The sequence below is a fragment of the Melospiza georgiana genome, chromosome 1 (genome assembly GCF_028018845.1).
Source record: "Melospiza georgiana isolate bMelGeo1 chromosome 1, bMelGeo1.pri, whole genome shotgun sequence".
Classification (NCBI taxonomy): domain Eukaryota; kingdom Metazoa; phylum Chordata; class Aves; order Passeriformes; family Passerellidae; genus Melospiza; species Melospiza georgiana.
Genome location: NC_080430.1, coordinates 90993179 through 91015561, shown reverse-complemented (window position 1 = coordinate 91015561; position 22383 = coordinate 90993179). Strand labels below are relative to the sequence as shown.

Sequence of the window (22383 nt, the reverse complement as noted above, 5' to 3'; positions counted from 1 at the left end):
GAGGCCGAGGTTTGCCGGGCAGGGTGACCTGTCAGAAACGACGCGCACCCTCGTTTGCTAGCCTTGCCTTGGCAATAAACAGAGATATGCAGAATTCCTGCTCCCAAGATGCCGTCACTGCAGGACAGAGTCTCACTTTTCACAGTGCTGACGAATGGGGGTGCAAAAGTCTGAAGGGGAGGAGAAGGGTGCTGAGATTTGTGCATGGCTAAGCAGCACATGGTTCAAGAAAGATTCAACACCATCCTTGCCTGGCACCAAGTGAGTGGAACCACGCTGTCACACAGGGACAGGCTGCTGGCACCGCCGTGCCTGAGGTACCATGGGACATACAGAGACCAGTGCCAATGGGAATATCCCACTTCTATGGCATTTTGAAGTTTCCTGTTTTCAGCTAGGGTAGATTTGTTTTCTTCTCACTAGCTATTACAGTGCTATTTTGGGGGTTTGGAATGAGAATGGTGTTGATAACACATTGATGTTTTGGTTTTTTGCTAAGTCATGTTTGTCCTAAGTCAAGGACTTTTTTCCTTGTCTCATGCCAGTGAGGAGGTAAATAAATTAAAAAAAAAACCCAGCCCTAGCTGTGAGGGAGCATATCTGGGACAGATGACCTGAACTGACCCAATTTACTTTATTTTCAATTATGAAACTGTTCTTACCTCAACATACAAGTTTTACTTCAATTTTCCTCCCCATGCCACCAGGGTGGGCAGAGGGGGAAGAAAGGGTGGGTTAAGCAAGTGGCCGTGTGGTGTTTTGTCTTCAGCTGGGTTTAAAACATGACAGTTCTTTTTGGCATCCAGTGTGGGGCCTGAAGGGTTGAGATAAGGACAGATCCAAGCAGAGTGTGTTAAAAGAAAATTGTTACAAACATTCACTCCATTGGTTTAACAGCTGCTACTTACAATTTGGACTTATTTTCTCTCATACTCACAGCATTTTATTTGTATTATACCAGTCAATTATACTTTATTTGCATTAAGGGTTCTCTGTGGTGTATTATGATGTGACAGTGTCTCTGTTTGGGACACCAGTCTGGGTTATGTATCCAGTATTGCAGGCACCTTTGTGCTTTGGGAGTCATCTACTCAAAACAATTAATAATTACACCTTTGGCTTTTTCTCCTCAGAGAAACAACCCACAGGGGAGACAACTTCCTATCTTTTTCTCTTCTCCTTTTCTACTTCCTTGTTCTCCAGGCTGATTACTGCAGTCAAGAAGTTTAAAGATTTTCAATATCTTTTGGCTACCCTTGAAACCAAACAAGTTGTTGTTCTTGAAACCAGCACAAGTGTCTGTATCGAGCAAAAATTAAAAGCCAGCAGATGTTTCTGATTTTTTTTTTCTTTACAAGTCCGTTCAGACTTTAATAAAATGTCCAGGTTGCAGAAACTGAAATCTATGATGTTTTAAGTAGAAATAAGCAGAAATCTGGTGTTGCACTGTTTCCAAGGAAGAGTGAACTCAGGATAGGATCAGAGAATGGCTTGAGTTGGGAGGAACCTCAAAGATCATCTAGTTCCACTCTCTCCTGCCGTGAGCTTGGACACCTTTCACTAGACCAGTTTGCTCCAAGTCCCACACACCCTGGCCTTGAATTCTTTTAGGGTTGGGGCATCCACAAATCCTCTGGACAACCTGTTCCAGTGGCTCACCACCTACACAGTAAACAGACTCATATAATGTAAAATTAGTCTCCCTGGGGTAGTAAATGTGACTGAAAAATAACACGCAAATGCCAGGTTAGGCTTTGAGCAGTTTTCCAAAGTCCTGACAGTGTTATAATTACCAAACTACAGATTTTGTAAATGAAATGGTTGCTTTTGAGACATAAGGAAGAAATTCATTCCAGAATAGAGGAAAGTACAAAGTGCACTTTCTACCTTTCCACAGTGTTTCCAGGTCTTGTGCATCTGTATTTCAGGACCCTACATTTATAACTTTGTACTTTCATGGCAGAGCAGGAGTTGCTGCAGTGATCTCCTCAGACAGCTCCAGCACCAGGCACCGTCACTGCAGTCACTCACAAATCCAGAAATTTGACCAACCAACAAAACTGTGATGTTTACCAGGCCTGAGTCACACTACAGGAGTCACAGGTTTTCATCCCCTCAGTAGCTTTTCCTTTTTGTACACCAAACATACTCCTATCCATCTTAGACACTGCAGGTGTGCATACAGCTCTGTGCATATTACTGTGTAAGGATAGATACCATAATCTACTTACAGATCATGGTTTACCTCAGGTATTGCATGTTATATGCAACAGGAGATGTTATTCGAGTCAATCCTCAAATAAAGATCACAAGCACCTTGAGTCATGTCTATTTATAAAGCCCAGGTTTATTTACAGGGCTGAGGGGCTGCCTGAGCCCGGCAGCACTGATCCTGCTGCCCCCAGGCTCCAGCTGCCTGTGCTGTGACTGAGGTCACAGTGCCAAGGGAATCCCCACTCTGGCCAGGATTGTGTCCTTTTCCAGGTGACAGTCTCCCTTGAGACATGAATAAATAATTAATGTATTCATTCTTCTTATGACATAATTGAAAGCATGTCTGAAGCCCCATGAATGAGAGATTCAAAAAGAGTATTTTCAAATTCAGAATAAAGCCCAAAAAATTGTGCTGCTTTTGGAAATCTGCTCCTCCTCCAGTGAGTAGCTGAAGAAACTCCAAAGAATTGCACAAGCTTTTCAAAGAAAATTAATGAGAATACTCCTACTGAACTATCTGCTCCATAATTTATAAAATGAGAAATGCTTTCTTTGGGCATTGAGTTATGAAACAAAATTAAAATATCAATATAATCACAAAAGATTGTAATACATTACTAATTCAGAAACTTTAATAATACTCTATAAAGGAGACAAGTGTGATTAGCTTAAGAGTGCTTACAGGTTTCTAAATTTTTAAAATAATAGTAGCTCCTGTGATAAGAATGGAAAAAAACTCTTCACATTTTAAAGGGCGTGCCAAGGCTTCCTGGAATCCTGGAAAGGTTTCTAGATGCCAACAGCTTTTGAATCTGTGTGGGCACCTAAATTGTTTTACCATTCTGGTGCAGGAAATATATAGCAATTTCTCATTTGGACCTTCAAGCACAGTATTCTGCATTTTTTATACATGGTGAAGATTCAGAATTGCTCTCACAAGACTGGCAGGTCACTTAAACTTGCATAATACAATATCAGAACAATGCATTTATTACCATAACTTACTAATAAATAAATCAGAATATTTCTGGAGTCAAATTTTGTTATGCTTTTTTTTCCTCTTGGGAGAAGGAGAAGGGTGGAATGTCATACTGTGTGACAAATGAAAATGACCTGAGCCCTTGTGCTTTTATGATCTGTCAATATCTTTCTGGTAATAAGATGCCCATAACTGAACACAGCATTGCAAGAGCATGTTTTGCATCCTAAAACCACATAAAGAAAGATTATTAGCTTCCTGCTCCAATCCAGGATGATAGGGTGCCTGGTGGATGCAACCCAAAACCACATTGACCTTTCTTTCACAGGCACAACATATTGGAAGCTCATGTCTAATTTGTTACTTAATATCCCTTGAGATTTTTAAAATTGGACTGGAAAAGGTACAAGGAAAACTATGAGTCTCACTTCAGCAAATGGATGGAATTTTTATTTCAGAAAATAGTTTCCATTCTGGTTTCTCTTATCTTTCATTGTTGTTTCAAAGCAACAATTTTACAAATATAAATCCACACTGAATAACTAATTATTCTATTCCAGTGGATTACTTTATATGACCCAAATCCTGATTGCTTTGGTAATTAATATGAGGGGAGCCTTAGAATCAAAGTTACAAGTCCAGTGCATGTAGCAACCAGGAGCTGGCTGAAGGCTTGCAATAAATACAGAGGTAAGATGTAAGGAGTGAGTAAATAATATTTCAGTAATCACAATTTCTATTAAGTATGTAGGTTTTTAAATCACAAATTAATTAAGGAGACAAGTAAGATAATTAAAGAGACTGTATTTTTATAAATTTAACCAGCTGAAAGCTTTTATTCAAATGAGTGTTCATCTCTATTAACTCCTCTTGCTGAACCCTGAGTGTTCAAGGACACGAGACGGTCCCCTTGTTTAATGTTAGGGGAGCCGGTGCCCTAACTTTGTGTCCCTGAAGGCAGTGTGTAATGCAGCTGGAATGCTAATGGGTGACATGCTGCAGGGAAAAGGAAGCAGGTTATCATATTTGGGACATCGACAACTCAAAGTGTTGGGTGATACTGAACAACAATAGTCACTCGACTAACATGATAGCATTAGAAAAGCCAAGTCCTGACCTGTAACTAAGATATGTCATGCTCAGAAAGTGGATTAAGTTCAAGATGAAATGTCCTGAATACAAAAAGAAAAGCTCCCAAACAACAAGATTCAGGGTAGGCAGTATAAATATGGAATGATGAACCAATCTTATCTCTGCAGTTACAAACGCAGCTCTGCAATGGTCAGTCCATCTCCCTTCTTACTGGTGGTGCTGTCCATACCTTCCTCTGAGGAAACAGAAAATAAAAGGCACACTTCTACAAAGTACATAAAGCTGCCAGGGGTTGGTTTCAAGCATTTGTGTACAGACAAAGAGGAGAGCAGAAGCAGAGGCAAGCCCCTGTGAGCAGCACCCAGCAGGGCAGCACAGAGCAGCTGGCAGAGCTCAGTGCCCGTGAGCTCAGAGCTGCCACCTCCCCCGGGAGCAACTCCCCACTGAAGGGACTAAAGAAAGCTCTGGGAAGGAAACAGCTGCAGTGACCCATCTGCACCTTGTTGTACCTGGGGATTTAGAGCTCTGTGACCATCCTCTGAAGATACCACCAATGTACAAGAGTGTGCTAGACACACCTTAGATTGCAATTGGCTTTTTAATATTGATCATCCATAAAGAAACTGCACAAGCATTAGAACACAAAAGAATATGTATTTTAACAGAAAAAATTCCAGTTTGGGGTTTTCTAGTATGATCTTTTTATTTTCTTTTTTTTTTTTTTTTTTTTTTTTTTTTTTTTTTGTGAAATAATTCATTGTCCCACAGAGTCAGACTAGTGTCACTCTGTGTGTATGTGTGTGTATGTGTATGTGTGTGTTCCCTTTTAGTTGGTTTTATTTTAGTCTTCTAACTTCATAATAAGTATAAGGAAAGGAGCAGGACACAGATAATATGAGCAAAGCTCTATCAGGGACCTGTGATTTCAAGGTCTGTGCTAGTCTCACACTGCCTTAAGCTTTCATGTTTGAACAGCTAGGAACAAGAGTATTTGATCACACACTTCAGAAGAGCATTTTGAGGCTAAATCCACTGCATTCTCTAATATTTTGAGAAGTCTAAAAATATACATACAGAAGTTATAATGGCTCTAGGCTAATGTACTTTATATGTATAATATGGATACAACAGTTCCTTTTTCATAAGACAGGAGTCCAGATTTTTAGTTGTTCTACAACAAAAGGTTTTTACTTCATCATGGAACATGCACACACCTTTTATGCTACCTATGCTAGCATTGATCCAGACTTCAACCACACTAGCACCTGCTTCACATGTCTGTCTCACAGGGCTGAAATGCACAGCAGCAATGACTACTTTGTGCAATGACTACTTTTTACAATGACTAATTATCATTAGACCTCAGCAGTCATTAATGGGAAAATAGTCAAACATTTACTGTTCTCCCAGTAAAGTGAAAGAAGAATCACTGCTAAGTCTGATACTAATTAACATAGTCATATGCTTAAAAAAGAAAATCAACAATGACAAAACTGTGGTGACAGCTTGGCAGTGTGATAGGTGATACTGAGGACCAGCCAGTTGCACAGTAATCCAGATTGCTTGGCAGGATCATAAAACTCAGCACTGGCAAGTTTTTGGAATTGCCTTCTAGCATGTTCCCCACTCCCAAACCAAAATTAGAGATGCCTGTGTCAAATTCATAGAATTTTGCATAGTCTGAATCTAAATACCTCCCAAGAGAGATTTACTGGCACACTGGGAGAATCTCTTTCATCCTTAGGGCACAGAAGCTTGTTCTGGTGTCTCAGCTGAGTCTTCTGATGGACAATTGGAATGGTGATTCCTCAGCAGTGCTCCATGTGTCTGCTATCTTCCCTCTAGCCACCTTTATCTTATTTAATAGTTGCTAGCCAAATTTAATGCTGCATTCTTTACTTCAGGCTACCCCTCTTTGTTCAGATTTCCTTCCTTCACTGAGGACTTTTTCCAGACCTATGATTATTTCCGGTTTCTTTCCTCAGTTTCTCATTGCTCTTATGATTTCAAACTGTGCCTGCCTTCATAGCCCTCTCCTCCTCACTCTTTCTTCCATGCCCACAGATATATTCTTTATCCCATACTCCAGGTCCCTTGTAAAAATACTGAGCAGCTGTAGACACAAAGTGGGTTCTGTCTGTTTTGACAGTGCTATCAGTTGTAAAAAAATCTTTGAGCATACTTTTCTGAAGAATTTCCAAACTGCAGTTTGTCCAGAATGCTCTTCCCTATCTCAGCTGTCATTGCATGACATGAGGCAGCAACCAATGCCACCAGCTGCTGCTCATCTGTGCAAGAGATTTCTCATCTTACTGAAGAAATTCAGCAAATTACCAGCAAATTCTGACAAATCTACACTGTTTGTAACTCATTTGATTGCTTTAATAGGGGGGTTCACAGCTATTGGTACCAATGCTTTTCTTTCTGTAATTCATTGCCCTGGGCCAAGGAGGGGCTGTGGGGAGCTGGAGTCTGGCCTGGGTCCTGAGCAGGCTGGGAGAGCTGCAGGGGGCTGAGCAGGGAAATCCAGGGCTGGCTGTGCTCTCATGTCCCTGACAGTTTCCTTACTTTGTTTGACATTAGGGAAAATCTTATCATTTGGCCACATCGGTCTCTTCTCCGAGGTAAGCAACAGGACAAGACAAAAGGAACTCAAATTACATCAGGGAGGTTTACATTGCATATTAGGAAAAATTCTTCACTGAAAGACGTGTCAAGCACTGAAGCAGGCTGCCCAGGGAAGTGGTTAAATCACCATGACTGGAAGTGCTCAAAAAACATTTGGATTAGGCACATTTTAAGTGAATTCATAATGCAGCAAGTTGCTCCAGAGCAGCTAAGTATGGTAGTGAGTAATTGTTACTTTGGTAACTGCAGCAAACAGCCTTATGCCTAATAAATCTAAGAGAACAGAAAAAGTCACAGTGCTCAGTTACAGCAAGAGATTAGCCCCCACTCCAGAGGCACCACATCCTGCCCAGTCACCCAGATCCAGCCCTGCTCCCCAGCTCAGTCATGCTGGGCTCTGTCATTTGGTCATGATTTATTTACCCAGAGTGTTCAGTTGTCCTGGCATTTCCACAAGAACTTGTAATGGATATGTAGCTGGCAGAGGGCATGTGTACACAGCACAGCACAGAGCACTGTCAGAGATACCCATCTGCCTGGGAGGGAGCCAGCACACCTTTGTGGAGCAGCAGAGCTCTCTGCAAAAATACAAACCTGAATTCCCCGGCCACATTCAAGCACAGAAGCGAATTAGCTCAGCTCAGCACTGCACATGCACAGCTCACATCTCCCAGCCAAGCAGGATCAGGGCCAGCAAAGAGATCTGTGTGTTGATCTCTGCTGTGCAAGGCTGGCATTCCCCACAGAGGTGGCTGCACTGCCTCCTCCTCCTGGTGGCAAAACCAACTCTTCCCTCAGCATCTTCTGTACAGCAAATGCAGGAATACCATCTGCTCTTTCCTCCCCTTGTTCTTCCTGAGCACTGGCTACAGCCAAGATGACCTTTGTCAGAAAATACTTATCATACTATTTATGTCTTGAATTGTTGACATACCTTGTCAAACAATGGATTTACATCCTGCCTAGTTGATGTATGAAGTCCAAACCTGATTTATAAGTCATGCCTCTTTGCTACCACATTTATTTAAGGGTCACTGAGCTGATTTATGGCTTGAGATTTGGAATGATAAATCACAACTGCATTCTGCATTTCCTGTACCTGATTTTTAATCCAGCACTTTTCACTTCCATTATAATCTTTGCTCTGCTAACTTGCCTGTACAAATAGTGAAAAGATGCCCTGTTTAACAAGCTAGAGCTCCAGGGAATACTTTGCAGTGCTCAGGCACCTTTAGCACCGCCAGGCTCATCAGGCCAGGAAAACTATTCTAGTCCCTGTATAACCACACCACACACAATCCCCCCATGAACGATTCTGCAGCCTAACTCAAACCAACACCTTTGAGGCTGGTGTGGTCTGAAACACAGTTTTTATAGGTGTCTGCTTGTGTCTGACAATGCAAACAGGCAGCATCCATTCATAAAGGCTCAATACACATACTCTCAGATTTGGGATTATACAACAAAAAGGCTGTGAAACCAGGAGAGCATGGGCTGGGAGGGCAGATTGGGCTGAGTGCTGAGAGAGAGTCCAGCAGAGCAGGTCTCACAGGGAAAGGCTAGCAAGCCCAGCTGGGCACAGGGAAAGAGTATTAACAGAATCCCAAAAAGATGGCAAGGTGCTAAATGCAGGAGTTTTCCACAAGAAGATGGTCAGACAACCAATACTACCCATACAGCACACTTCAAACCTTAAAAGTGTGAATTACCATCTGCATATTTTGGCTGGTCCTTCTGTTCATGAGTATCTCATGATATTAACAGAGATGGAATAAGTAGTAAAGTTAAAGAGAAAATAGAAAAAGAAGTGCTTGCTGCCAACTCAGGTGCAGTTAACTTCCCTAAATTTTCTGTTTAAAACAGATGCAGAGTTCAGCATGTTACTGGAGGAGACAGCCTCTCTTTGTTTTTGATAGCACAGTATCTCTTGGGAATTAGGAGAGGAAACCCAGACATGTATTTTTATATGATTATTTGTATATTATTGGTATATAAATTAACAGAGATTTATTCTGCTGTTGTACCATGAGTTGCTATACTGGTCAGGTGTGTTCATTCAGGAAAAATAGCTTCTGTCACTAATTTGTGGCTTTGTCAACTATAATTCAGAAAAATATGGTAGATTTTAACACCTGCAGATTACAAAATCCGGTTCAAGTACAACAACTCACGTTCATAGGAAAGGAAAGCTCTCTCACTGGTTCCAGTAACAACTGGGTGTTTCTTCACACAAAGCAATAAAAATGTAAACACAGATGAGAACTGCCAAAGTCCTACAGGGAGGTGCCTACGCCCTGTTCTCTTTGCTCCCTCTGTGCTTGGCACATCACAGGGCCCACAGCTATCCTCTTACAGGAGGTGTTGTGACCCAGTCCTGGGGATTGATCCAGCACAGTAAGACAAGTCACAAAAAAGTCTTTAAAGAATATATATTAATCTCTTTCTTCGGATCATGTGACTAAACCAGATGTAGGGGTACTGACCAAAAAATAAGAAGGGTCAAAGGCTTCTGTTCCAAAAAGCAAAATGATTGCCAAAAGAACATTATTGTCACCATTTACGTTGTGACTGACATTTCTATTCCTGCTGGGCATTTCTGTGAACGCTTAATTCATCTGTTGAGTGTCACAAGTTCAGAAATAAGACAGGTTGCATGTGACATGCAATAGCATTCTATATGTCTCTGTCATGCACATAAAAAATAAGGAAGTTGTTTTAAGAGCACTGCAGAACCAAAGGAAAAGCTGCAGAAGTTACTTCAGGGCCATACTGAGGCTTTTCAGCAGAAACCAACCAGTGCATTTGAAGGTGGACAGAGGAATCAAGGGACTTCAATACACAAAAAGCCTCTATGTGTAGCATGTTTGCATGAGGGATTCCCACCTAAGGCAAACATCTGTTTAACATCTTTATGGATTATTTGGACAGGGCAATTGAGTAAGTTCACAGATGAAACAAAGCTGGGTGGGAGTGCTGAAGTGTTGAAGGTGGAAGGTCTCCACAGACAGACTTCCACAGAAGGTCTCCCCATTAACAAACTATTGAGGAAAATGGCATGAGGTTCAATAAAGTAAAATGCCATGCCCTGCACTTTGGTTACAACAACCCTGGCAGCACTACAGGCTGCAGGAACAGCAGCTTGAGAACTGCTCAGCAGAAAGGGACTTGGAGGTGCTGGTTAACAGCCAGCTGGATATGAGCCAGATGGGTGGCCAAGAAGGCCAATGGCATCCTGGCCTGTATCAAGAATAGTGGGGCCAGCAGGACCAGGGGAGAGATTTTGCCCCTGTACTTGGCACTGATGAGGCCCCACCTTGAATACAGTGTCCAGTTTTGGCCCCTCACTTCAAAAAGGACCCTGAGGTGCTGAACTGTGCTCAGAGAAAGGCAATTGAGAGGGTGAAGGGTCTGGAAAACATGTCTTATGAGGGAACTGAGCTGAGGGAGCCAGGATTAGTCTGGAGAAAAGGAGAATCAAGGGGGAACTCATTGCCCCCTCTAACTACCTGAAAGGAGGTTGTAGTGAGGTGGGGCCAGGCTCTTCTGCCATGTCTCAAGAGGAAGGATGAGAGAAAATGGCATTAAGTTGCACCAGCAGAGGTTCAGATTAGATATTTTAAAAAAACCTTTAGTGGACTGAGTGGTTAGGCATTGGAGTAGGTTGCCCAGGAAGGTGTGAAATCACTGTCTTGGGAAGTATCCAAAAGGCATCTGGATGTGGTATTCAGGGATATAATTTATGGTTCTGCTATGATGGCAGCTGGACTAGATGATCTTGAAGATTTCTTCCAACCCTGATGATTCTGTGATTCTGTAATTGCCAAGGAGGGGATTTCCAGACTAGAGGAAGACCTAAAGCAGAAGCAGCACAGACTTGGGCAATTCCCTTGATTGCAGCAAAACCAATATTTTATAATTCTGTTTCTGAAACAGTGTTTGGGCATTTTTCTGGTAGGTATTGACAAAAGGCTGAATGTTTTGAATGAGAAAAGGATTTTAAAGAAATCTTTGTCTCATTCATTTCTCAGCTACCATTTCAGATTTCTTTTATTTAGGTGCAGATGGCAGTACTTGTAGGTGAGGAATGGTACTGACATCAGATTAAGGGTTGTGAGAGGCTTGTAACTAACTGAAGCAGATGTTTAAAGTCTTTTAAGAGTAGTTATTCTGTCAGAATAAATGTATTCTTTAATAATCACATTAATAAATGTTATTATCTGCTCTCCATTTATACAATCACAGTTTGAGAAGTTCCAAGTAGAACTTAAGGAGTTGTTGTTCCCTGGGAAACATACATTTGCATGGATCTAAGATTTTTTTAAAGAAACCATTATCCAACATGCTGTTTAGTTATCAATAGTGCTGAAAAGGTGCCTGTGGTTGTATAAATCCAGCTGCAAACAGGTTGCAAAACAATGCTTTTCTTCTTTGGGAGTTACCTGTAAGGATTTATTTTGTGTCACCCTGACACAGAGGAAAAAAAATAGTATTTTAAGGTAATTTCCTCTGTCCCTAAAAATTCATCAGAGGAAAAGTAGGAAACAGATATTTAAAAACCAATAAATTGCAGCCATTAATATTTTCAAAACCAATAATTTAAAATTACTCTTTGCATCTATTCAGGGCTACTTGCAGCTGCTATGACCTACGGGCAGGTTAGCTCTTCTCTCAAATTTGTGGCAACCAGCAGAGAGAAAATGGGTTATCTCTATGCTTTGACACAATATTTTTCTGCTATATAGACATGCCTCAGAAATAAAACTGTTCCAGGTGTTCTGCTGAAGGTATTTAACTCTCAGTATCCAGAGACAATGACTGCTTGCATTACTGAATGTCGCTGTGTGGAATTTTAGGTGTTGGTCATTAGAGCAGAGAAATGGACACACTCTCTGTAACACTCAGTTCATTTCCTTGGCAAACCAAAGTTAGTGTCCTTGTTTGGAGATACTCCATCCTCTTGTGTGAATCCAGCAGGATGCAAACTGTAGGCAGTTATACTCACAACAATCTCCAGGCCTGCTTTTGAGTTTGCTTGCCTGCCAAAGCTGGAAGATCTCAGTTAAAATATTTTTCTTCACTGATGGCTGACAAGATCACAGCAGCCCTTCCTATCTACTGGCTGTGGAGTGAGGTGGTAATTAAAGAAACCAAAGCACTAATATTTGCCATAGAGGTTGCATCATTAGCCACAATTACACTTGTATTTCCTGAGAAGGCACCTGAACCTCTGAAAGTTAGCAAACTGTGCGGACAGCGCTGCCAGACTGGGACTTTCTATTTTCAATGTAAGAAACGGGCAAGCACTTAGCTTTTCCTTGTTCCAAGTGCAAATCCTTTTCTCTGCAGGTCCCAAGCTGCTTTAATTCACCTGTCCTACCCAGATGGGCAGTGTTGCTTTGCAGTTTCACCCAGTGCAGTCTGTGGTTGTTTGCTGTGCTCAGTACTGATGGTGGGACTGAATCAACCAAAGCCTTGAGGTACAACTGCTCCACATAACTCTGAAGGGAGCAAACCAGAAGATACCATCTGCCTCCAGCTTTTAAAGAGGGATTTATTAGAATTCAGCATATTAGTGCAGAGTAACTTTTCAGGTAGAGAAATGTTATTAAGGGAATGATGTAAATTCACAAATATTTAAACAGGTCTCTTGTTCCCTGAAGCATTGCAGGGAAGATCCCTCTCTCCACCCTGCTTCCTGCCTCACCCTGTCCCTCTGTCCACCTGCTCTGCCCTCGGGGCAGAAGCCATCTCCCCTCCTTGTTTAACAGAACCACCATGGGAAGCACAGGCTGTCCCAAACTGCTCCATGCCGCAGCAGCACAAGCCAAACAACAAATTCTCTGAGAAGCAATGTGGTCCTCATCTCTCAGTGACACCTGACTGTTAGCTGACATTTTTATAAATAAGACCTGTCTTTTCTGAAACATAAATATTCCCAAGGACGGATTAAAGGAGGACTGAAAGAAACATTTCCAACCTTGAACCACTTCCTCCTCCAGCAGTCCTATGAGTTCACCAGGGTCTTGTTTCAGCAAAATTAATCTGCCTCAGTGAAAGTACAAGGTGCCAGCAGCAGGACAAGAAACCTCACTGGCAGACCTGGCCAGCCTGCACAAACTCCTGAAGAAGCTCATCTCCATGGGATTTCTCAGTGCCATACGCATTTTTTTTCCAATCAGATCAAAATGTTGCTTGGTTTTGCCCCAAGCATAGCATCAGGAAGATTTTCTAACTTCTCAGAAGACCACTAAAGGACATGTTCAGCACACTAAATCCTTTCAATATATCAGATGGCTTATCTGTGGGTATCTCCTGTTCAGCTTCCAATTTCTTGCTCAGTGCCAGACTTAGATAAACCTTTCCACTCATCATTGTTGCTGTTAAAAGGTTAAGTCTTTAGCTCATATCAGCCTGCTGACTGCTTGCCATCTGACTTAATGTGGCCACTGACATGGGGGCTTTAAATCCACAATGTGTCTGCAGCCTGTAAACCATGGTTAAGCTGACATATTGGTCTTCCAACAACCAAGAATTCATTGGGAGGAAATTCCACTGTTATTTAGTACGTGTGCATATCTGTAATGACAAGTTCTTCTTTAACAAGTAACAAATAACCCATTTTTTAAATGTACAAATCAGAAGGGTTGTAACAGAGACAAAGAATAAGGCAATAGTGATGAGTCATCCCAGAGACAAATAAACCAGATTTTCTATAAGTGAGTATGTGCAACTTCTCCTGAATGACTTCCATGTCCTGTACTGTACAGGTCAGAAGGGCAAGAGAGCTGAAAAGCAATAGTAACTTTAGAGTAACTGCAAATTGGGCATTTTCCAACCTGTGCACGGCAAGCCAGAACTATACTTCTAATCATTTTGGCATGTGAATTTATTGATTTACCCTGACAACCTGCATTTCCCTGGGGAATGCAAGCTAGGAAATATTCTTTTTGTACCATTTCATAACTCTGCCAAGTCTGAATTCAATTTGGTAAGACAAAAAGGAAGTACCAAAGTTAGAAGTTCTCATCATGTGTCTGTGCTCCATCTGCATGAGTTTGTGGTCTCGCAACTGCAAGAATTTGGGCAGTGGTTGCGCATTTGTTCTGTGTTGGGAGACTGAGTGAATGGATGTGTGTGTTTACGTGTGGTGGCCCCCTGGCTGACTATCTAGGTCTGTCTGGGAAGGGAGGGACTTTTTAATAAGCTTTCTGATTAGCAAAAACCTGGGGGATGGTGTAGCTGTGTGGAAGTGTCCTTGCAATGATTCAGGGTTTTCATGGTACAGGAAGCTACATCAAAGCCTTCTTCATTCCTGGTGGGCATGACTGGGGAGGAATGTGGAGAATTGGTCTTCTGCAAGCGGACAAAGTGTTGACAAAGAGTATGTATATTCTGCACAAGGCACCAAAGAACCAGTGCCCTGGAGCAAACCAAGCAGTAAAACATGTCAGAATAAGGAGCAGGCAGCTGCTTGGGCAGCAACACACAGTTAGTGGGAATACAGCTTCACTGAGCTGTGGGTCAGGACCTTAAAAAAAGCTCTAATGACTAAAACAAGTGACACGGGTAAAACCACCACAGTCTAGGTGAAGAGATTTGGTTCTATCACCCAGCCACAAGGCTGCAGAGTGTTTCATAAGAAAACATAAGACACCTCAGGCAGTGACTCTACCTGAAACACCTTGTTTTCTCTTTCAGAGTATGAAGGATCACATGTATATTTATGGATATGAAGGATCAGGTGGTATCTTTCAAATACAAGTCCTTTCTGGGGTATGGAAGTGTAGATTACAGATCACTCTTGAACTGTTATTTCTGGGTCTGGAAAAATAACCTTACCCAAGCAAAACAAGTCTCGCAAGACAGGAAGTAAAGAAGGAGAGAAAATCGTAACTTCAAAAGGTGGTGATGTGGTGCTTGTAAAAGAAGAGGGGGAATGTGTGAATCTGAAGGAGTCTTAGAGAGTGACTCAAAAGAAAAATTATTTTCCTAGAAAAGGTAGACACCATGTAGAATTTATCTGGGTAAATGATGTGTTTCTATCACAGCATTGGATAATCATCTGTCTTTGTTTATTACTGTTAAGTAGGGGAGAATGAACTGGCAACTAATAATGTATTCAGTGCCTAAAACACGACCAAGCAACAGAGTTAATCCCAAGTTAAAATTTAATAATAACCTTTTTCCCCAAAAATCTGGATGAAAGTGCTTGATCTGAGTATATGTAGGAGTATATTTTCAAACAATTGTTTGGAGATCTGGGAAGCTTGGTTGCCGTGCACTTAATGCAGGGAATATAGCAGATTCATAAGGAAACCCTGGAGCAAAACAGTTAATAATGTCATGTAAACATTTTCCATGCAGAGGTCACACATAACTGACACACAGCACTGCCAATTTGATAAAACACTTTTGTAGACTAAAACAACATAAGCCAGCCTGTCACTCATTTGAGCCTTAGCCTCAAGGCTTATTTAAGATATAGAAATGAAAACGAAGTGTGCTTTTCTCATAGTCTCTCCTGTTTCTCTTCCACTGGTGCTGGAAGGACCAGTAGGAGCTCAGTACATGTTGGAGGAAATTGTGGTGCCTATTGGTGAATGACACTGCTATTTGTACTCTATGCCCTACATGACCCAATCAATTCTTTGTTGCAATAAACACCACTGCCTGGCTAAAAAACTTAACCTCAGAAATACTGAACCCAAAACAAATGTCATTTGAACTGAATTGGCTTTTTTTTTTTGTTTGTTTGTTCATTAAAATTGTTCATAAGATTCCATTTCCTGAGGCCAACAAAGGGCAATAGAAGCAGAGATACTGCTAAACATAATCCTTGATGATTTTATGTTGAAACATCAGTGCTTGGCTACACCCATACATCTTAATTGTGCTGCTGTACTCAAACATTGAAATTAACAATTACAACCAGGAACCCATAAATATCAAACTTTATTTAAAAAGCCTACCTTCTATGTTTATCTATATTGTATTGCTACCTATCAGGCACTCTACACCAGATCAGGATTTAGAACTCAAGAGTTTGCACCTGAACTTAGAATTTTGATTGATTTGACAGCAGACTACTCCTGTCTCCTCATGTCTCTTGTAAAAAATACCTGTTCCCTGAGGGAAATATTGTGCCATTAAAGTTAGATATCTGGCTGAAGAGTTTCTTCGCTGTGGCTGCTATAATCAGCTTCTCAGGATACTTTTTCTGATTCAACATTATGACAGAGATAATAATAAAATATTACTGAACTTGAATGTGGCTGAGACTTAAACAAGAGTATTTTTCTTACTTTTTGCTGTCATAGGAATCTAAAAAGGTTGAGAACTCTCCCCTTGATATCATCTTGCAGACTGGTTGTCTAACCTACATCAGTGAAGAAAGCCACAGAGATGGCTGGCTGATTTGTGAGCAAAATAAATATTTTGTCAGCCTCCTCCAGCTGCCTGAAGGACCATGAGCCCAAAAGACAATGTTAGGTGTCAGTTCTAGAAAGCTAAAAAAGTGCCAAAACCTTGCCAGAGAGAATAAAGCATATAATGAAAACTGTTAGAAAATTATAGCTGAAGCTGGGTAGTGCACAGAACCCATAATTCTGTGGGACTAATCCTGGAATAGCAGGCGTATTCCCAGAGACACAAGAAGGATGTGCAAGGGCTGCCTACACTAAGAAGGGAGCAATGCCTACACCAGAAAAAAACTCTTATAAGGTAATAAGACCTGCTGTAAGTTGAGACAACCCCCTCTCCAGATGAACACTCAGCAATATTTGTGTCAGTGAAGGAAATCCCATCATAGGACTGAAAGAAATACCCTGAACATTTGACAGTCAGTGAAAATATTAGATTACATTGATGCAGATGAAATAGTCTCTGCAAAGAGGAGGTATGTGCCATAAATGGCATGCACAAAGATTTTGGTTTTTTGGTGAAAGCTTCTAGAGAAAGTGTCTTTGTATGCTATATCAGGAGACTGATGATTCCTAATACAGTTTTTTATTGTATGTTTCAGTCTGTGCTAATTGCTTTGTCATCTGTTGCATTACATCATGAGGACTTTCATAATTTATTTAATGAAAATTAAGAACAATGAGCAAGTATGCTCCATTGTAGAGCTCGGTGATTCTCAGAAAGAAACACCATTTAGAAGTCTTGAAAAATGAGGAAATTTGTGCTAATGTATTTTGAAAAAGAGTACATTTGTCAGTGATGCCAGTTACTGAAAGACAAAGGCTGGATAAACAACTTTTCTTTATAGACATAATGTTTTATCTCAGACAAAGATTATATTGCTTTTATAGTCAAAGAACATTAGAATGGAAAGATATGTAATCATCATTCTTTACTAGACCAACTCATATTTGAAAAAAAAGTTAGTTTTTTGGGCTCTTGTGTACATAAAACCTTGTCTTTATTTTCCATTGCTTGATAGCAATGTGAATATACACATTATGAAAAACACAACAATGCAGTTTCTTCAATTTTAGGCTCTTTGAAATCTGTATGTGAAAAGTCTCAGGCAAAAAAAAAAAAAAAAAAAAAAGGAGGAGGCTTTTTTTTTGCCATCCTTATCACTGCTACAAACATTGTGGTTTACTCTAGGCTGTCAGTTCATTTTGGTCTTGGGGGTAGATCCAAGTGAGTGGTCTGAATCCACTTTGGAACAGGATTTGACATCATTGTGAAAATTTGTCATGACAATGGATTAGCCTTCACTTTGGCATGCATGATGAAATCATATTTGTGTTGTGCATAGAGCAGTGTGATTTTGAGTGGGGACTTCCTTACAAAAATGTAGAATCCCACACTCACAAATTTTATATCTTGGCGACTCTTTATAGGGTGAACAAATCCAATTTCTGGTACCGATGACTATTTTTGACAAAAAGGACAGAGAAATTAGCCTTATACTTTATTGCAACACATTGATTTTGTCCAATTTCAATCTGCATTGAATTTCATTATATTTTTATTCGTACTAGCATTAAGTATAACTATAAAAACAAGCTTTGTCCTGAAAGATTTCTGTTTACTAATGCACATAATTTTAAGTAAAAAATCACTAAAGAAGTCATTATTCACATTAGACTGGTTGTAAAGCCATTAAATGATGGTTGGTCCAAACATAATTACTAATGAGGACTTGTTGATAATAAGCGTTTTCCCGATAAACTCTCTCAGGGATTAGCTGCCAGTATAATGTTCCTCAATACTCCCATGTCAGTTCTGAAGGAAAATGCAGGTGATTATAACTGGGCAAGGAGCTCCAAGATCAACCAGCAGTGAAAAGGAGCAGTCATTTACACAGTGGGGACAATTGCTGGGTCAGAGGGTGGAACAAGGAGAAAAGGGCTGTGTTTAAACTGGGAATGTGTTCTCCAGCTCTGGATTTGTATGTATCTCTTAGCCCTGATCACATTTGTGGCTGCTTGGAGCTCTCCCAAGCAGAAGGCCAGGACAGACTTCTTGGCTTTCTCCTTCAGCAGTCACCACCATGGTCAGCCTGCAGGAATGGTGCGGGCAGCAAGGGGAAGGGTGGCAGCCTTGAGAGTGGCCCTGGGTATGCACCAAAGGGATGGGCTGAAGGAAAAAAAGCTGCTGCTGAGGATGTAAAACACTGATACCTTTTTTCTTCTTTATTGTCACTTCCATTTCAACCTCAAGGCCCAATATTTCTAAGACGTCTAAAATTAGCAACACTTTTCCTTGCTGGTGGTCTCAAATCTCAAAGGAGGATGTATGAAGAGGACAGAGACTGTTCCAACACCCTCACAAGGGGAAGTGGAGAGGCAGGTGCTGCTGATCTGTTCACTCTTGTGACAGGACTCAAAGGAACAGCATGAAATTGGGTCAGGGGAAGTGTGGTTTGGATATCAGGAAAAGGTTCTTCACCCAGAGGGTGGATGCACACTGGAACAGGCTCCCCAGGGAAGTGGTCGCAGCCCCAGCCTGACAGAGTTCAAGAAGTGTTTGGACACTGCACTAAGGCACATGGTGTGATTCTTGGGGTGTCCTGTGCAGGGCCAGGAGTTGGACTCGATGAACCTGACAGGTCCCTTCTAGCTCAGAATATCCTGTGGTTTTAGTAAGATTTTAGGGCAGAGCTATCAGTAACGAAATGATGTCAAAACAGCAACACTCAAGTGCACCTTGAAAGAATAATGAGACTTTTAAATCCTTAGCTGGTAATATTATAGCATATTGTGGCTATATCACAGTGATCTAAAACATTAGAAGTATGTGTAATTATACTATACAAAGAAGTTAAAAAAAATACACAAGCAAAACCAAAAAACCCCACATATTAAAAAAAAACCAAAAACAAACAAAACCCAAAAACCAAACCAAACCAAACAAACAAACAAACAAAAAAAAAAACACACAAAAATATTGCAACATTTTAAATAGGGGTTGTTTTAATGTAATTTTGTATGATGTTTTGGCAAAAAAAAAAATAAAGTTATTTTTACTCATGCAAATGATGAAATTCTACAATGGTTTTCCAGAAAAAGAAACCTGTAAACATATAAATGTTCAAAGTTAAAAGAAACAAATATTTTAAGCCAAGAATCAAAGTAGATACAGTATAATTTTGTTTGCTGTGAATAATCATCAAAGATCTCCACTTTGCACAAAATCATTTGGTATCAGGGAATGGGGCTCTGAGGAGCAATTGAAATCAAGTATGCTTCACTAACAGCAATTAACAGCATGCAAGGTGTAGTAGCTGCTGCAGTGAAAGAGGGTTAAGCAAAATGAAGGAACTCACTGCATTACTTTGAGAAAGATTCCACTTTCTTTTAAGCCTTATGTAAATCTGTGATTACTTCTGTCACTTTTGTGAAGTCCCTATGGCCACTGAAGGCCAATGTCTTTTATCAGAATTCACTTCTCATGTATATTAACCTAATGCTCATTTTCAGAATTACTCATACCAAAATAAGCAGTAACTGACTGCATACGAGAAGGTTTGTGCATGTGACTGTTCCATGTATTGTTTTTCCTGTGTATAAATGAAAGTTAAAATCTACAGAAAGGGGGTCTTTTGCAGCCACTTATTTACATTTGTTAATAAATGTCTCTCAATACTAAAATACTCTTTATTTCTGAGAAGACACAAGGTCGGACATCCAATGGAAATATGTTTGCTAACAGACCACATGGAACAGGATAAACATTTAATTTTGTAATTTTGAAACTCCAAGAGAATCAGCAAAGCTATAATTTGTCACATTATTTTGAATACTTCACACTAAACTGTTTGATTATATAAATGCATGTTGACTCTCATGTTAAAGGCATTTTTTCTTTTGAGCAAAAAAAGACAATTTTTTTTCTCTAGACATTGGAGGGTGGAAATTTTTCTGGGGAACCAATATTGCTTTAGCAAAACCCACCACTTTACAAAACACTGCAGGAGATTCTACTGTGAACTAGTTTTGTTTGTCAAAAGACTAAAGTATTTCCATCTGCCTTCAACCAGTGAGAAGTTATCCTAGGAATTATTTTATAGGAGACTGAATTGGAAATGATAGAACTGTTTGCTAAGGAACATATAACCTATAATTGATTTTACTCCCCTCAGTTTGAATAATACTTTCCTTTATCTAAAATGTATGAGCACATTTACATCTGTGGCTCATTTTAGCACAAAACTACATTAAAGCTTCTCTCTGGAAATGAGCTGGAGTCTGCCCACATTGTTTACTGTCTTATCCTCCTTCTTCAAATATTAAATCAGTACCACAATCAATTTTAAACTATTAAGTTATAGACTTTGGTATTCTTGATGGATTGTTCGGTCATCCTGCTCAAAAGTGGCGCACAAAACCAAAAAATAAATAGACATGATAAGTAAATAAGTCGCGATATAGTTATGCAAATATGTTGGTGGGAGATGTGCTCAGTTATCCGTTATCCATAGGCTTTTTCAAATTTGTAATCATGGCTGACATATACAAGTCATAGAAAACTCTAATGAAGATTATAATCTGAATTATATGTGCTAGTTTCTAGATTATTTTTTTTTTTTTAGCATTTTGGAATTATTACTGATCCAACATGTTTTTGGAGGTTCACATTTGGCACATGAAAGACCTGGCCTCACAATAATGAAGAACTGCTTTTTCTCAAAAAAAAGGAACTGTGCGCAATCCCCTTGAGTTCCCAGTCTTATCCAAAAAAGATGCATGAAGTTCATTTGTGGAGAGAAGAATGATGTTACTGTGCCCTGTACTGCTTGCAGATCCTGTTTCTTACATACTGCTGAAGATGATTCAGGTTACTCTAACAAAGAAATTAATAATTAATACAAGTTAATGGCAGGGTGGAGAGAAGAAAAAAGAAACAAATAACCCCATAAAAATGAACCCACAAAACCCCAAACACATGAGTTCAGTACTAAGGTTCTCAATAAAACATTACATGTCTTGACTGAGCGGTCCTGCCCAGAACTCTGAATGCACAAACACCGTCACAGAACAGTGGGTTCAGTATTACCACGAGATGCATCTGCAGCATGGATGGAAGTACTGCACCTTGCAAAAAAGGTGACTTGTTTGTGCTGGTGCCAACAAAGACCAGGGAGATCTGTTACCTGTGAGAAAGAGAACTCAAACTGAATTGAGAGCAGAAAACATTTTATAAGATATTCTTAAAATGGATAGTAAAGAATCATAAGGACCACACTTCCTTCTAATCAAAGAAATGCAATGAGAGTATTGCACTGTCATTAGTAGGGCATGTGCAGATGCTTCAAAAAGGTTCAAAAAATATTCATGAACAGCAAAAAATGTCTCTAAGAATAGAGAGAGAAAGACTTTAAGACCTCAATCACTATAACATAACAAACAGAAGACTGAGAGGTGATTACACAGTATAATCATCTCTATGAAGGAAAAATACTAATACAAGAATTAAGAAGTTTTTGAAACCAGCAGTGTAAAGTGCAACTTTCAACAACAAGGTTGAAAGCTAAAACTTGTCATCCCCATTATTAAACAGGCAGAATATTTTAAAGGGGAGAGTAGTTTACCTCTGAAAAATGGTAATAGAGGAAGTAGCTGATTATCCATCTCTCATGGTCTTCAAATTAACTATTCAAATTAACCATATCTTGGGCTGCATCTAAAGTAACATGGGCAGCAAGGGAAGGGAGGTGATATTCCCCCCTGGGATCCCACCTAAGTACTGAGTACTCTGGGGCCCTTAGCAGAGCAAAGACATGGACCTCTTGGAGTGAGTCCAGAGGAGGGTCATGAAGATGACCAGAGGGCTGGAAAACCCCTGTGGTGGAGTCAGGCTGACAGAGTTGGGGCTATTCAGCCTGGAGAAGGGAGGGCTTTGGGGACACCTTATAGAACCTTTCAGTGCCTATAGGTGGCCTGCAAGAAAGCTGGAGACAGGGTTTTTACTGATAGAACAGGAGGGAATGGCTTTATGCTGGAAGGTTAAAGATTAGA

The 22383-nt window shown here is 40.3% G+C and overlaps 1 protein-coding gene across 1 annotated transcript in view; it reads left to right on the top strand.

Annotated features, from left to right (window-relative positions):
• The first annotated feature begins 204 nt into the window (after positions 1-204).
• LPCAT1 (lysophosphatidylcholine acyltransferase 1) overlaps positions 205-22383 on the top strand; it is a 105919-nt gene continuing 83740 nt past the window's right edge. The window contains exon 1 of the mRNA XM_058023514.1: positions 205-261. Coding sequence (XP_057879497.1) covers positions 205-261 — 57 coding nt within the window. The remainder of the gene's footprint in view (positions 262-22383) is intronic.